The 16,473-nt window shown below is 39.9% G+C and overlaps 1 protein-coding gene across 12 annotated transcripts in view; it reads left to right on the top strand.

Annotated features, from left to right (window-relative positions):
- Nucleotides 1-16,473, top strand: part of RYR3 (ryanodine receptor 3) — a 541,049-nt gene that overhangs the window by 189,847 nt on the left and 334,729 nt on the right. For all 12 annotated transcript variants that reach the window (XM_090033490.1, XM_090033491.1, XM_090033488.1 and 9 more), the window contains exons 11-14: nt 1,545-1,718; nt 6,777-6,898; nt 13,452-13,620; nt 14,708-14,843. In XM_090033490.1, coding sequence (XP_089889616.1) covers nt 1,545-1,718; nt 6,777-6,898; nt 13,452-13,620; nt 14,708-14,843 — 601 coding nt within the window. The remainder of the gene's footprint in view (nt 1-1,544; nt 1,719-6,776; nt 6,899-13,451; nt 13,621-14,707; nt 14,844-16,473) is intronic.

Here is a 16,473-nt window from a genome sequence, read left to right as displayed (position 1 = left end):
CCCACCTTCATTTGGGCTGCCTAGGTCCCTGAAACTGTTTCCCATCTCAGGTGTACCTCCCCCCCCCGTGACCTTTGGCCACACAGGCCCTGGCCTCACCTCCAAGGCCAGTCGGAACCCCAGGCCCTCAGCTCTGGGCATCCCTCGCAGTGGGCCTCTGGCCCTTTTGACCATTCTGGTCCTGGCCCCAGCATTGACCACTCAAGGGTACTCTACGTCAGGCCTCTGCCACTCTAGTCCCACTCTCACTCCTGGGGTCTGCCTTCTAGCCCTACTAATGGGTGATCCACCCAGTTGTGGAGGCTAAGGTGATTCACACCATGACTGGTGTGCCAGGGTCTCACAAGGACTCTTACTACCCCCCTCCCCCGGAGCAGCAGCATGTCAATGTACTCTCTCTATATAAACATATTGGGCTGTCAGTTCTCTAGTTTTCCTTCCCCTTCACTGGGGTTCCTCATCTCTGCCCCCTCACTGGGGCTCCACACTGCACCCTTCACTTGGGGCCACAGGGCTTCCCTCCCCGGTGGGCTTGGGTGGCCATAGCTGTGCCTGGCCCCAACTGCCTTTCCTCAGGGTCTTGCACCCCACCCCAGGTGGCCACAGCCGTACCATCAGTTCTCTGCCACACACCTCCCCCCTTAAAATGGTACCTGGGGAAGGTTTCTCCTGTTGCTCCTCCAAAGCAGGCTCCCCTCAGAGCCTGTGAGAGCCCTCAAGTGGTGAGCATTCCCAAAGGTAATCTACCGCAAGTTGTAAAAGAGATGTGAACAATTGTGTATCATCACCAGGTGCAAACTCTAAAGCAGGGATTCTCACAGGGCAGCTCCTGGACTATTTGTAGTCTGCAAAAGAACATTTTAATGATGGACATCTCTGACAGAACTAGCTGATAATCATAGGATCTTGGAAAAGAAGGAATGGAGGAGATCTCAGGAGGTCATCTAGTGATCCTGCTCAAGGCAGGATTATCCCTGTCTAAACCATTCTAGACAAGTCTTTGTCTAACCTGTGCTTTAAAACTTTGAAAGATGGAGATTCAAAACCTAATTATGTAGTTTATTCCAATGCTTAACCACTCTTTTAGTGAGAAATTCTTCCTAATCTTCAACCTAAATTTCCCTTCCTGCAATTTGAGAACATTGCCCCTTACCCTGTCCCCTGCAGTGGCAGAAAATAGTTTATCACCATCCTCCATATAACCATTTATGTGTTTGAAGACCTGTTATATAGATTTTGAGTAAAATATAATATATAACAACATACAGTCCAATACTATATTATGCAGTATACAAAATTAATTTGTTATTCTTTATTCTGTTATTTATTATATTTATTAAATAATTATTACTTTAAAGAAAATACGTTTTCTGAAAGTAGAATCTGACTCTGGATTTTATCATGGTGAATTATAAAGTTTTGGAAAATGTACATTTAGCTTCATCTTCTAATATCGTTGCTACATTGATTTTATTCTAAATTAAACACTATTTAACTTTTGTACTGTACTAATGCATGTACTATGCTAATGCTTTTTTTTTCAGGAACTGAAGGAAAAACAAGATTCTTCTCATAAACGTGATATAGATGGTATGGGAGCCCCTGAAATAAAGTATGGTGATTCTGTTTGCTTTGTCCAGCATGTAGCTAGTGCCTTGTGGCTGACTTATAAAGCACAGGATGCTAAAACAGCACGTTTAGGACCCTTGAAAAGAAAGGTAAACATTAAAAAAATACTTTCATGAGCTAAAATCAGAAAATAATCATGTAAATGTTTCTGTATGTCATCTGGCTACCATTTTATCAATCTGGGGTTGTTTTGCAAAGTATAGATTTAATTGATGTGCTTATATCAATTTTAAAAAATGCACTGCTTAGAATTGCTTGGTTCTAAAATTAAATATCTGTGAGAATTAGTGTTCTATATTTTTAGCTAGCTGCACACACTGGTTTAAAAAAGCACCCAATATTTTCTTCTTTAAAGAAAGTGTGCAACTGGACATTAAAGAAAATGTGTGTGTGGGGTGGCATTTTGTTGCTGTAAGAAAATTGGTTTTTTGGACAAGTTTTCTGATTGTAGGAAACACAACCAAAGATTTAAGTAATTCCTACTGGGTACAGAAAGAAACACCTTTACCTGTTTAAGATCTCAGACATGTAAGAAGGTTTTGAACATCTTTAGTCCTCATTCAATTGAGTTGCATGTGCTTATCACCTTCCAGGAGGCTCAGCAGCTACCTCAGTGTCAGTCTGAGCGTGCCAAAATAAGATGTAGTCAACATGCAGGATTAAGGCAACTAAGAATTAACGTTTGACTCAATTAGAAAAGAACATGCACAAACGTACAGGGCTAAAAATTTGAAAGCAGCCTTTCTAAACAAATCTAGTGACCTTACTAGATATTTTATCTTAAGGAAGTACATCCCCTAGTTCTATTAGTATTTACCTAAGTAAATTGTACAATGAAAGAAAAATTGGTTTAGTTTATATTTATATCCAATAAGTAATTGCAAACTCATCATATATTTTCCTACATGCTTTACAAGAAGCAGTATGTGCTTGTCATATTTATTTATTATATTTATTACAGCAGTAAGCAGTAGAACATATAAGTCTTATGAACTGAAAGAACTGAGGCAGACTTTTATTTTACCAGCATACCTTATCCTTTTTCCTGTTAGTTTCAAGAAGTTTCCATTTACAAGGTATTAACTGTTATTTTGGGGGTGCAAATAGAAAATGCTAGGTTAGATTGTCTTAAGTTGTTGAAAAAGGTAAAGAAAGAAAGACTTTTTTTTTTTACTTTTAAGAGACCTTTATTCTGGGAAGGTTGACAAATGGTGGGCAGTAGAAATTATGTACAGTTTGGTCCGAGGACCTGGGCCTCGAGGACAAGGCCTGCAAGGCCTGCCCGCTCATTTTAGACAGAAAAACAAAAAAAGACAAAGAACAAAACAAGTATTTACACATATACATGTCTACAGTTCTTGCCAGGGGAGACACCCCGGGGGACCTCAGGACATCAGGGGTCGGCCTGTCTGGACAAAGCCCAAGGTTTCAGCTTGCTGGGTGCACCTCTGCACCTTGAGGAGCTGGTGGTGTCACAGGGCAAGGAGCAGGTGTCCCACCTCAACTCGGCACAGTGCCCCCTTAATGACCCAGTGTTCCTCAAAGGTGGACATCATCCGCTGGAGGACTGCATGCTTGAATTCAAGAGAGAGGCAGGCCCCCACCAGCAGGCAGAAAAGCTGCAGGGCGTCGTGCATCCTGGTCCTGGTGAGCCAGTTTCACCGCTCTTCAGGGTGGCCATCTTGGCCTGGCCCCCCAAGAAAGAAAGAAGGGAAATAATGCAATAGGGTGATACCACAAGCCTACAACTCACATGCCATGCTATGTATAATTTAGGCAAAGCCAGTGAAGGTGGAGATGCCATGTAACATCTTTTTTCTGGTTCTGTCTTAGGGTATCTTTCAAATTCAGGGCAGTGAGGGCCTACTGAGGTCATGGTAGATCTCAGGTGTGCAGAACATTTGAGAGCAGAAGCCACAGTGGTGAAGTTCAGTCCTTGCCATACACCTGTACCACTGTTCCCTTCATTGAACCCCAGATAATCAGTGTCCAAAAAGAAGTAGCAGCCTCATTAGAGACTCAGAATACATCTTGGTGATTCCAACAATAACTGTTTCCCAAATTTTATAATCATTCAATTTGCCACAGCAATCTATGACTAACTCCTGAACCTTGAAGACCCCTTGTACAGTTCTATTAAGTTACATATTTCAATTTGTATATTTTTTTCTGTCTCCAACTTTTACTTACTCTTTATGAGCAATGTCAAATAATGAGAGGAATTAGATTTTGCTTGTCCAGGACACTTCAGACTGCAGGACTCTGTATCTGCCCACTGTGGTGTCACTATAACTCTGCCTTCATTTCATGTATTTATTCATTGAAGCAGCAGCTGGACCCTACTTTACACAAAGTGGTCTGACTTTCCTAGGTGCTAAGTACAACTGCAGAAGCAGGTCAGGGTCTGCAAGAGACCATTTTAAATTACATCTAAATATGTTTAGTTTGACCTGTTAGATGTGAGGTCACTGTAAGATAGTCAGAAAATCACTGATTTTATTAAACCCACATTTGTGAAGAAAATGTAACCCCCTGAATATATATACAGGCATCTTCTGTAACTTGAAGTTCCAAAGTTGTCTCTCCTCTCTTTTTCTATCTATGGAGACTTTTGACCATGTTTAATTTTCCCTGAGCATAAGGAAGGGCATCTGTGCTGGAAGGCTTGCAGAAAAAGATGATTTCTTTGTGATTCTTAGTTGGTCTAATAAAAAGTATCACCTCTGAACCAAGAGTTCTAGAGTTTTGCATTTCTTTTTATCCAAGACCAACATGGCTACCAAATACACCTCACTCCTCTCCCTCTCTTAACTATTTAAGCAAGGGAAGAAACTATAACAATTCTGGCCAACCTATGTTGTTTAAATCACCATGAGTATGTTACAACCTACACCCCTTAGAACCCTCCTGTAACTCCATTAAGTTTATTAGGCTCACATCAAAATTGAATTAGTTTTTGTAGGGTTTGTTTATTTATTTATTTGTGAGCAAATATAAATCAAGAATTCTGTTGCCATGTTACATTGCTCCATGAAGCAGTTTTAAGGAAGCTTGTAAAGGATTGTAAGAAAGTATGTATAATGGTGTCAGAGCAATTTTCTTGAAGGTAAAATTATTCTTCTAACTGAAGGCTACATTAAGAGGGGGTTTTTTGTTTGTTTTTCTGTTTTGTTTTTTTTTGTTTTATGATTCCATATACTATAAAGTATCTCAAGTATGTAGTAAAGAAATAAGAATCAAGAATATCCTGCTACCCCTTAAAATACAGATTCATATACCAATATTAGATCTGGTAAAAAAAAGTGCAATCTTTGTGTTGAGATTCTCTTTTTTAATTTCCAACACTTTTGCAAGATCTGACTCTTCACTTTTTAATCTAAGATAGCAATGTATTTTTAAGAATTTTCTTTAGCCTGAGACCCATGAGGTTTTATATTTTCAAAGTACATTTTATTAAGAGAAATGACTTTGGATTCAATGTATTTCATCTGCATCTTTCCAAAAATATTTTTAGACCTTATAATGGTAGATTGTACCATTGGAACATATCATTTGAATAAGAACAAGAAAGGCTGTTCTTGAGGGACCAGAAATCTGGGGCTTGTGCCAAAGAAACTAAAATAACATTGTATCACTCTTTTTGCAAAGTATGCAGTACCTGAATGCACTATTATCCAGAAGATACTGGCAAGTATTCGGTGAAATTATGGTTTGAGGTACATGTGACTGAATGTGGCAGAGCACAGGTTGTGTCTGCCACTTTAAGGGGTCTGAGCAGGCAGCAGGCAGCCTGCAGGTGGGAGCAGGCCCAATCAGATGGTCAACTGTTAGGTGGGAGGCCACCTGATTGGTGGAGAGTCTGGGTGTAAGCTTAGGCCTTGAGAGCAGAGCTGTCAGTTGCTACAGGGGGCCAAAGGAACAACATTGCCCAGCCAGAGATCTGCTGCTCCCAGAACAACTTGGAGCTTCAGGGTAGGAACTTATGGGGATGGAGGAGGTTCCTGGTCCTGGGGAATGACCTAAAACTATACCCTGCTGGAGTTGGATGGTATGGTTGGGCTGCGCCCATGGCATGTGAGTTCTGGGAGCTGCATGTGAGCCTACATGATAGAGGCAGGCCATCCTGGCTCCACTCCTTGCCACCACATGCACCCCCAAGAACTGCCTGGAGCTGTGCACTGCCTGCTGGCTTTGCCTGCACAGGCCATGAACATCCTGAGGTCCCATTGTCTGCTGCTCCTGCCAGTGGTGGGACCTGTGTGGCAATAGGGGCATGGGGGGAATGTCCCCAGACCACCCACCCTCCTTCACACTCCACAAACCCCATAAATACCCACACCTTGGCCACCCAAATTCTGCACTCCCGCTGCCCCGCTGGGCACAGGCTCCATGCTCCCGCCAGCCCTAGCTCCATGCTCCACATTCCTGCCCAGCTGCAGCTTCCCTGCCTGGTGTCTGGAGCAAGCACTGCAGCAGGGACTCAAGGAGGAGCTGCTGGAGGCTGGGGGAGCCAAGCACGTCCCCTGGTGGCTGCAGCAGTGGCGGCAGCAGCCCAGGCAAGAAGCTATGCATACTGACTGGGCTAGCACCAGAGCCCTCTTATACACGAGGGTGGGGGCAAAGTGTGTGGTCTGGGCAGAGTACAATTAATTGGTGGGTGCCTGTGGGCTGGACGAATCACCTGTCCTGCAGGCCATATTTTGCCCACCCCTGCTATAGTTTGATATTCTTAAAATAGTGAACTCTGTCCTCCTGTTCCAATGAGGTTGAGCCTATAAAGGATGTCATTCTTGTTTTAATTTAGAAATGGGTTTACACAACTCTCTTTAAAAAGCTTAAAGAAGCTCAAAAGTTTACATACATCTCATCACCATGTCTAAAAGGTCTGGCAAGAAAATCTGAATACTTTTTATAATTCATTCATGTGAATGCGAAAATCGTAGTGTTAAATATGCTCAAATAAAGTAGATTTCAGCTATTAAATAGGTAATATAGAAACATCTAAATTAGGGAACTGAGGTATACAATATTGAAACAAGCTGAAAAGTATTAAAATTGTTTGTGTCATATACAATTTAGTCTAATTTATAGACTTAATATTTTCAACTTTATAGTTTTTCTCTTTTCTTTATTTTCACTTTCAATAGGTTATATTACACCAAGAAGGCCACATGGATGATGGTCTAACGTTACAAAGGTGCCAGCATGAAGAATCCCAGGCTGCTCGAATCATTCGCAATACTACAAGTTTATTCAGCCAATTTATAAGGTAGATGATACCATCTTATCCATAGTTTATGCTATTATGTTCAAATATTCTGAGCTGGTTTAATGCATTTATTTCTAGATTTATAATTAGATTCAGGTCCAAACTTCACCATTCAGGACTGCCTCTACAATGGGCCAAACCTGACCAATGAATCCAGATGCTCATAGCCTGCAGAAAGCTTACATTTGGATTCAACTCCAGATCCCTTCATTCACTTGATCCCATCTTTTCTTGGCATGTCTGTCTCAGAAGATTTTTGAAAAAAACAACTTACACTACTTTTGGTTATCTTAAAAAATAAGATTTTTCTGATTAGCATCTGCCCTAAATAGGTTCTTTCCTGCTGCACCAGGCATTCCCCCTACCAACTGCCCCAATATCAAAGCCCTAGGAGAATGGAAAAGCTTTACTACAATTCTAGAAATTAATCAGTTCCACACTCTGTAAAGACAACTGAGTTCCAAAGGTGACATTTTGTAGTGATCACCAGGTTCAATAAACAGGCCTAAAATAAATGAAAAACTAACAACAATTAACTTCCTTGTGGAACAAGCTCTGCAGTCCCTTGGTCTTTCTAACTAATTAACCACATAACTGAGGGACCACCTCCCAATTTCAAACTTCTGAGTCCTCTAAGTAAGGGAGTATCTCTAAATCATAACTTCTGTCACTACAGCTTTCTCCACCAAGAATGCCTTCCTTCTAGCCCTTAGCTGTTTATATTTAGGGACTGTTAGCAGTGCTTTATCTTAGCTCATCAAAGTTATATGCAGCAAGGGAATGGTGCCCTTAAGTAAAATTCAGAACTCAAGATGCTTGTAGCTTTGAAGAATCCAAATCAATTCCTTAAATTCTACCCTAAAGCCAACTGAACCCTGTTACAGAGTGTGAAGAATAAGTGAAAAGTGTTCCCAATGGCCAGTCACTCTCAGTGAATGTTTGGCTGCCTTCTGTGCCATTGAAAGCTTCAGAATGGTCTTCAGAAGTCTCTGCTCTCTATCTCATCCCATCAAGAAAGGGATCCATATACACTCCAAGCCTGTATAGTTAACTGACAAAGCCTAGGCATATCTGAAGATTAATAGAGTTCTCTCTGATATAATTATACTATCTCTTTTGTGCTCTCATCTCACACTCACCTTGGACTCAGCATTGTTCAGCTTGTTCTTACTTGCATTCTGGTTTTGTCTAAATGCTAGAAAAAGAGATGTGCCTGCTCAGTAGATAAGCCATTCTTGGAATGAACAACTGTCAAATTTAGCCAGAGATGTCACATTTGTTACACCGTGTTCTGAATTAGCTCTCCTTGAAATAACCATTCAAGATTGTATTTAAACAACCATGTCTACAAACTAGGATATTTTTTATGAATAGGAAAAAAAATTGACTTACATTTACTGTATTAATGCAAAGGACTATTCAGTTTCAATGTTAAACACTCTTGGATCAGATTGAGAAGGACTATATACTGCCAAAAAAATCCAATCAGTCTGTGTAGCCAGTTGGTTTACCAAAATTTACAATATGTTTCAGAATCTTTTCTGCTACTTACCAGGCTAGATTAGCTCAATAAAGATTGAGACTTTAAATACAAATAGTTCTGAACTGGCTGTTTTGATTGTGGTTTTGGAGTTCATGTACTGAAACAAAGATGTATACAGAGAGTGTTTCCTACAGACAATGTTGATTTTTACCCTTTTGAAAATAGCAGTGGCTACACAATTTAAAAATGAGTGGTAATTGGAAACATTTTCTATATTGGGGCATATGTTTGGGCAAGAGAATCCAGTATGCTGTCCTGTTTTTGTCTTCCTGCTATTTTAAGTAAATTGATTATGACAATTCTTGCATTACTTCACCAATGAGATAACATTTTTAATAACCAGCAGGACTTGCATCTTCAATTAACTAGGGCAGTTTTTCCCTATGCTGACCCCAGAGGTGTAGCTAGTGCCTTGAATACCCATGGTTGTGTACTGCAGGATTGTGCAGACCACCGGAGAGGTGTCCAGTCTTGCCTGTCCCTGGTCTCTGCAATAAGGTGGCAGCTGCTCTGCTCTGGCTGCTGCTGCTGGAGAGCAAGCTTACTGCATACCAACTGCAACAGCCCTTTGGGAGCTGCCCTGTGTGCCTGATTCACAATCCTGCTTCACTCAGATATGCTCTAGGAACAGGGCTGCCTGGGAGTGGGGGGCGGGAAGCACCTTTCTGCTCAATGACTGAGAACAACATTCAAGAGAGAAAAATAAAACCAAGACTTTTCGGGTGCATATCTAACAAATCTGGTTGAAGAGTAAGAGGGCTAACAAAAAAGGAAATAAACAATGCTGCCCTAGGAAAGTTCTGCAAATGGGGTTTAGCACTAATTGCCATCCCTAGTACCAATGAAAAAGGCAGCTCAAAATTATCATATAGATTTGTCTTAGATGTTTGTTTTGAAATTGCATTGCTGTAATGAATGTTTTAATATTGTGCAATCACAATGCACTGTAACTTCAGGGCTTTATCCTATTCTTCTGGTGACGAACATCGTTTCCTTGGTACCACTGTCCTCAGTACTATACTAGTCATTGCATTTTGGTAATACTTATTGTCTGATACTCTAGAACTGGGGTTGATAGGCATGGTACTCATAACACTTGTGGACCTTATGGCCTCTCTGGAACCTGAATCTCCATAGCTGTATGTCCCTTCTTTGTTGCTGCTCCAGGATTCTTACAGCACACGTTACCAGAGATGAAAATACATTTTTGTTCAATTTTGATGGCATCTGTGACTACCTTCCTTCTAGTTTGATCCTTCTTTGCTTCAGAAATCTTCTCCTCTATTAACAGACTCTCATTAATCTGTATGGCAGCAGAATTTCTTTGTCTAGATTAATTCGTGGAAATGGCCTCGGAAACAGTTCTTCAGATACTTAGGACAAGTCTTGCATGCGTCGTTTTGGTACCATATACCTTTCCACATGTTGTGCAGGGCTACACCTCTAGGCCTGCTAAGCCTTTTTCCATTTGCCACTTATATGGTCATTTTGAGTTTCAGAGTAAAGTCGCTTCCTCCTAATCCCATACAGATCCTGCATGGAAGCCTAAATCCAGCACGGACAAATGCAGTGTTCTGCACTTAAAATAGAATAATTGTATGCATAGTACAGATAGTGAATGACTGGCTAGACTGCAATATTGCAGAGAAGTACCTGAGTTTTCAATGGATCATAAGCTGCATATGAACCAACAGTGTGCTCTTGTTGCAAAAAAATGCTAGCAGCATACTGGGTTGAATTAACAAGAGGGTAACTGCAAATCAAGGGAAATGATTCTTCTACTCTGTTTGTTCGGCACCAGTGAGGGCTCCTTTGGAGTATTGTGGCTAGTTTTGGGCCCTACACTTCTGAAAATGTGGAAAGATTACAAAGAGTCCAGTGGAAAGCAAGAAAACTTACAAGGAGCCTGGGAAACATGATTTATGTGAAGAGGCTGACAGAACGAGGGTTAATTAGTCTGGAAAAGAGAAGCGGGGAGGGGAGGGAGAGGATTGTATAACTGTCTTCAAATACCCAAAAGGCAATTACAAAGATAATGGAAATATTCAATTTTGTGTGGCCACTGGGGGTATGACTAGAAACAATGGCCTTAAACTACAGCAGAGGAAATTTAGGTTTGAGATCAGGAAAAAACTTTTGGACTCCAAAGGTGTTTAAGCACTGGAACAGGCTACCAAGAGAGGTTGTGGCATTTCCATCCCTGAAAATTTTCTTAGTTAGGTTGGAGAAATGCTTGTCTAGGACAGTTTTGTTAGAGGTGACCCTGCCTTGATCAGGGGGCTGGATAGATGAACTCATGAGCTGCTTTCCAGTCCTTCCTTCCTATGACCACATGGTAGGAGCTTCTGAAAACATGTGAGCAAGAATGAACATGAGGGGGGTGACCTTGTGGAGGAGTCTGCAGATTAGCTTGTTCATCTAGTCCAGTGGTTCTCAAACTTTTTTTTCCTGTGGACCACTTGAAAATTGCTGAGGGTCTTGGCAGACCACTTAAACTTTTATTTATTCTACAAATCAAAGCACACAACTCATACTTTAATATCAGTAGTCTTACCTTACAAGTATAGATATTCTCGATTGCTCCACAACCTTTCTGCGGGCCACCTGAATGGAGCTCACAGACCAGTGGTGATCCACAAGCCATAGTCTGAGAACCTGTTCTCTAGTCTAACACCACCTTCACTTGTTGAGCTCATCCAGGACATCCATAGTAGATAATTCCAAGGTCTTCGGAACAAACTTCAAAAGAATGGTGAATGTCATAAGAGGTCATCCAGGAGAGGTACCATAAATTGGTTGATATTTTGCACTTAATATTCCAAGGTTACCTAACCATGGGTAATAAAAAAAAAAGTATTTGCTATTTATTATTAAAGAAATAAAGCATAAAAATAAGGTATTTACAAGCCTGCTAAGAATGTGAGCCAGTGTCTCTTTTGACAACATCTAAAAAAGCAGATAGCAAAGAAGAGAAGGTAATGCAGATTTGAACCATTGTCCAGATAAAGGTCTGTGTCATCCTCAGATCACTAGCAGCAAAGGATTCCTTGATCTTTTAAAACAAACTCACTTCCATAAGAAGAGAAACTGTTCCTCTACTATAAAAGTCCACTCTTTCTTGGTACACAGATTGCAGGTTTAGATTACAGGTTTGATGCTGAAACTGAATCTTTGGCTACAGTAGCAGATCATCTAAGGAGGCAAGATCTTTAGACAGAACCCTACCTAGATGATTGACTGATTCATTATTAGTCACCTCAGCAATTTATCAGCAACGTTTGGACTAGAACTGTTCTACTTTCAAGGTGTCCGCTGAATAGATGCAACATGAATTTACTTGTAGAAATTCTTTTATATGTCTGTCTATAGTAGACAGACTCTATGAGTAACTGACAGGGTATTCTACCGCCCCTACCATACCCTTCAAAAATCCTGATAACGGATATACACAAGATGGGCTAGCATATGGACTTGGATTGTCTGCAGATTCAAAATACTGTATTACTTGATTCCAGGATGAAGTTCCCCTTTCCTATTTAACATGGGGGGAGGGAAAAGCCCCTCATCTTGGAATTAAGTACAAGGAAGTTGGGGGCAGGGAGGGGGCAGGCAGCTGCTCTCACTTTGGCTCTGGCTCTGACTCCAGCCCCAGCCCTGACCCTGGGTTAGGGCCACAGCCAAAGCTGCTGCCTGCTTCCTCCTACCCACCCCTGCTCCAACACTGTCGCTGTATTTACTGCCTCTTCCCCAACTCCTGCAGCCTCATGCCCCACCTCTTCCTCCCTCTTTCCCCTACTACAGTTTCACCCCCCACCACTTGCCCCATCTCCTCTCAAACTTGCAGCCTATATTGCCCCCTGTACCTCTCCCCCCACACTTTTGCTGCAGCACTAGCAGGTTCTGCCCCCACTTAAACAGCCCCAGCACAGTCTTATAGCAAGACAAGACCATAGATGATCAAATTATATCTTCTTATTTTTCAAGAACAAAATGTTTTTGCATATCATCTAGGCTTTCCAGGGATTTGGTCGCAAGTATAAGAGACAGGCTGTTTCTTCTCCAAGAGTCTAAATGCCCTACTCCATTTAAAAAAAAATCTTTCCTTTCAATTTGGGTCAACTTCTCTGAGATTCCAGTAGACATATGCTGCTTATTTCAGAAAAATTATTTCCAGAATTTCTAGATCAGCTACTAGGGTTCAGTGCAAATATTTATCACCCATCCACTACTACATTATCACAGATTTTTGTTCAGAGCTGGTTCTACTCCAGTCTTGTGAGGCAACAGCTAACCCATCATATACAATAGGGTCCACGTGGACAGAGAAGGAGAGGATCTTTAAAGAAGAAGGAGAAGTTACTTACCTTATCAGTAACTGCAGTTCTTCACAATGCTTTTGTCTACAGGGATCCAACAACCTCTCTTCCTCACTGATGGGGCATACTTACATAGTAGTATATGTACATACTGTAGTAGTGAAGGAACCAAATGGCACTTAGGACTGTTCCATCATTTATACTTTCATTGTAGGAGCATTACAGGTATACAGAACACATACCCATTCTCAGTAAATCCTACTAGCTAAAAGTCTTGTAGTCACATGCCTGGCAAACATGCACCTACAGTGGGACAAAAGCATCTGAGAAAACTCCAGTGTGTGTAAGATAATTAATCTCTTTTTTTCTTCATCTTGCTGCTTTCCCTCATCATCTTGTTCGCTCATTTTGCATCTTTTCCATTTCACTTTTTGTTCCTCTTCGTTTTATTACATGGGTATAGGTGCTAAAATACGATGATCCAGTTCCAGGAAGGCAATCAGCAGTTGCCTGAACCAGAAGCAATTCAAACTAATTGCTGCCTACTGTTATGCCAAGAGCATAGTCAGCAAACGTTTCATAAATAACAGGAGCTGCTTTAGATATCAAAGGCAAATAAGTTTCTTTTTTAATATTGTAACTTAATCTTTATGACTAATGAGTAAGATGATCAGTGTTATTTTTTTTATCTTAGTGGAAACAACAGGATATCAGCACCCATCGCCCTGCCTATTGAGGAGATGCTCCAGACTCTGCAAGACCTGATTACTTATTTCCAGCCTCCAGAAGAAGAATTAGAACATGAAGATAAACAAAATAAACTTCGTTCACTGAAAAACAGACAAAATCTGTTCAAGGAAGAGGTTAGGGAGAATTATTAGATTGTGTTTTATTATTGTATATTCCATTCCAGCATTAAGAGTATGTGTGTTAGATTTTGAATATACATATGTACTGCTGGTGTATAGAGTAAATTGTGATGCCTTCTGAAAATTGCCATTAGTATATGGCTTTAGATGTCTTACCTTTATGTGTCTGTTCCCTAATCCATTCCCACTGAGATGTAGTTTAACATTTCAATCCTCTGAACATCTTCAAATGCATACCTTCATTAGAAGAAATCATCCTGCTGCAAAAAGCTAATTTCTCTCCCCAAAATTACACAGGCTTCAGACCCAAGATGAGTGATATCCAGTCTTGGATCAATGACAAGTTTAAAGTTTGATATCTTTCCAACCCTTCCAGGCTAGAAACAAGAGCTTTGTACATGGGAATGAGAAAATGCCAATTTTACAAAAGGGCATATGCTAATATCTAGTGTTGTTTGTTCCTGAGAATATTATTATAAAATAATGATGGATGGATGGATGGATGATATGTATGTTCAATAATGTTTAGAAATATTCAAATTACATGAATTACAGATTTTCAGTACTATAATTGACTCTATGTAACATCAGTTAAAAATCTCTCCTAGTATTTGGACCTGAGAGCACGTTATTGGCTATCAAAATATCACCCTTTTTTAATCAACGTAAGTAGCATCTTTTCAGGTCCATATATGGTACCAGTATATTTAACTAAAATTGACATTTTTAGTCAATGAAAAGTGCTATAGCTAGAGGGTTTTTTTATGCAAGTCAGATTCCATTCATAAAAAAAATAAAGAAGACCTGTGTGAGACTGTCATGCTGTGTATTCCTTGACTTGTACTGCACTTAGCTTAAGCTCTTCCGGGCAAGCTGACAAACAGAGCTTGATCATGTTCTAAAGAGGATATTTATAACTTAGATAAATAGAATGCATGTTCAAAAATCTGTTATCAAGCTCAATAGCTCCCTGTTCATTTCAGACAATATTGACCTTCTAGTGTATCTCAGAAAATGCGTTAAAATACCACTGCATACTTTTTCATTTACACACTTTTTTCTCCCCTTTGCTCCTTTTTAGGGAATGCTGGCACTTGTTCTAAACTGCATTGATCGTTTAAATGATTACAACAGTGCAGCTCATTTAGTAGGAGTTGCAAGAGAAGTAAATGGTACAGCATGGAAAGAAATTCTAAACCATCTTTACAAATTGCTAGGTGAGTTGTCAAGCAATCTGCTGTAGAGGAAAATGAAAACTGAATTTTATGGTTTCCTGTTTTTTTCACATTAAAAGACTTTTATGTGGCATAAATTCTGTCATGTAAGCTACATTACTTATTCAAAACAGACTTTCTTCCATTATCCCCTTGAATTATACTGGGGGTAACTGAGGCTATTGAATAAAATCCAGTAGGAAAATACAACACAATAGCTAAAAAGGATAGAAAGATGTTCAGTGCAACATGCCATGGCTTCATTCTTTTTTTATAAAATTGTCTATGGTGTGCAAATAAGAAATAATTATTAATTAAAAAGAAATCATAAAAATAAAAGATCACATTGGTTTGCATGATAAAGATAGAAATAAAAACATAGGATTTTAAGAACGCTGATTATTTTTAACTATCTCGATAGCTAAACCTTGTAACTTAGAAAGATTTTAAATAATAATTCCCTCTCCCCGTGGAACCTGTCCTGCACGCGCGCACACAAACACACACACCTGAAACATGATTTTTTTCCACACTGCCAACATGGCTAGAAATATGTGTGTTCACATAAGACACTAAAGGGAACCTCTGTTATTCATAATTGCTTCTACAGGTGGAGCTGGTTCTCTGGAGTTTTAAATGTCTATAATGAAATTTTAATGCAATGTTAGTAGTGACCACAGCAAGATAAATGATTTTATAAGTGAAAGCAACATGGCTAGATGAAGTCTGAAGGATGAGATTTCTCAGATGGAGTTGGAAGTCTATGTTGCCTTGGTGAAATCCTAGCCCAAATTAAGTTATGAGTAACATTTGACCTCTTCACTATCCCACACTCTCACAGAAGAGAGAAGACAGAGACGAAAGAAGCAAAGGACATACCCAAAACTCTTACTCTTTGTAGCTCTTTAGAATTGGTAGGAGCACTATTGGGCCTCCCCTGGTATTCATTCTTATATTTTACCTTTAAAATCCTTGTAATACATATATTTTCTATTGTGGTACATAAAAATGAAGTTTTATGTCAATAAATATATTTTATAACAAAAATCTATGGCAAATGGCTTCCGTGAGCCAATGGTTAGAGTAATTGTTTTTTATCTTTGCTTGACCAAGTGCTAGCAAATCAGTGAAGTCTTCTGTGAGGAAAAAATAAATGTTACCTAATAGCTTGACTGCTTCTGAACTTTCCAAGTAAATACACATAATGAATCTTCAATGTTGCTGAACAGTAATGGCAATAACCCATTTTAATACAGAGATAGAGATAAAGGCCATTGTTCAACCTGAAATTAAACCTCTTTGCAACTAAATGGGATCCTCTAACTGAGAGAGATAAGAAAAGTGCACAGACCCCTTAACCATGCACTGCAGTTAATAGATGACTAAGATGGTGGATAATAGTACAAACTAATCATAGGTGAGACCACAGTGGGCAGATTTCTACCAGCTGAGTCAGTGGAGAAGTAGATTATCTGCCTCTGTGATATTACATACTCTCTTACTTTGGCCCCTGCTCTTTCCTATGAGTATGGGATTTGTATTGTGGGTGGAGGTGATAAACTGGCTGGATTGTGAGGAAGTATGTGCTGTGCATCATATAATTTTTTTGGAGAAGATGGTAAAACTTAGGCAT

The sequence above is a fragment of the Crocodylus siamensis genome, chromosome 2, assembly GCF_052110815.1.
Source record: "Crocodylus siamensis isolate JL-2025a chromosome 2, ASM5211081v1, whole genome shotgun sequence".
NCBI lineage: Eukaryota > Metazoa > Chordata > Crocodylia > Crocodylidae > Crocodylus > Crocodylus siamensis.
The sequence above is the reverse complement of the archived record's forward strand: the minus strand, read 5'-3'. Positions and strand labels throughout refer to the sequence as shown.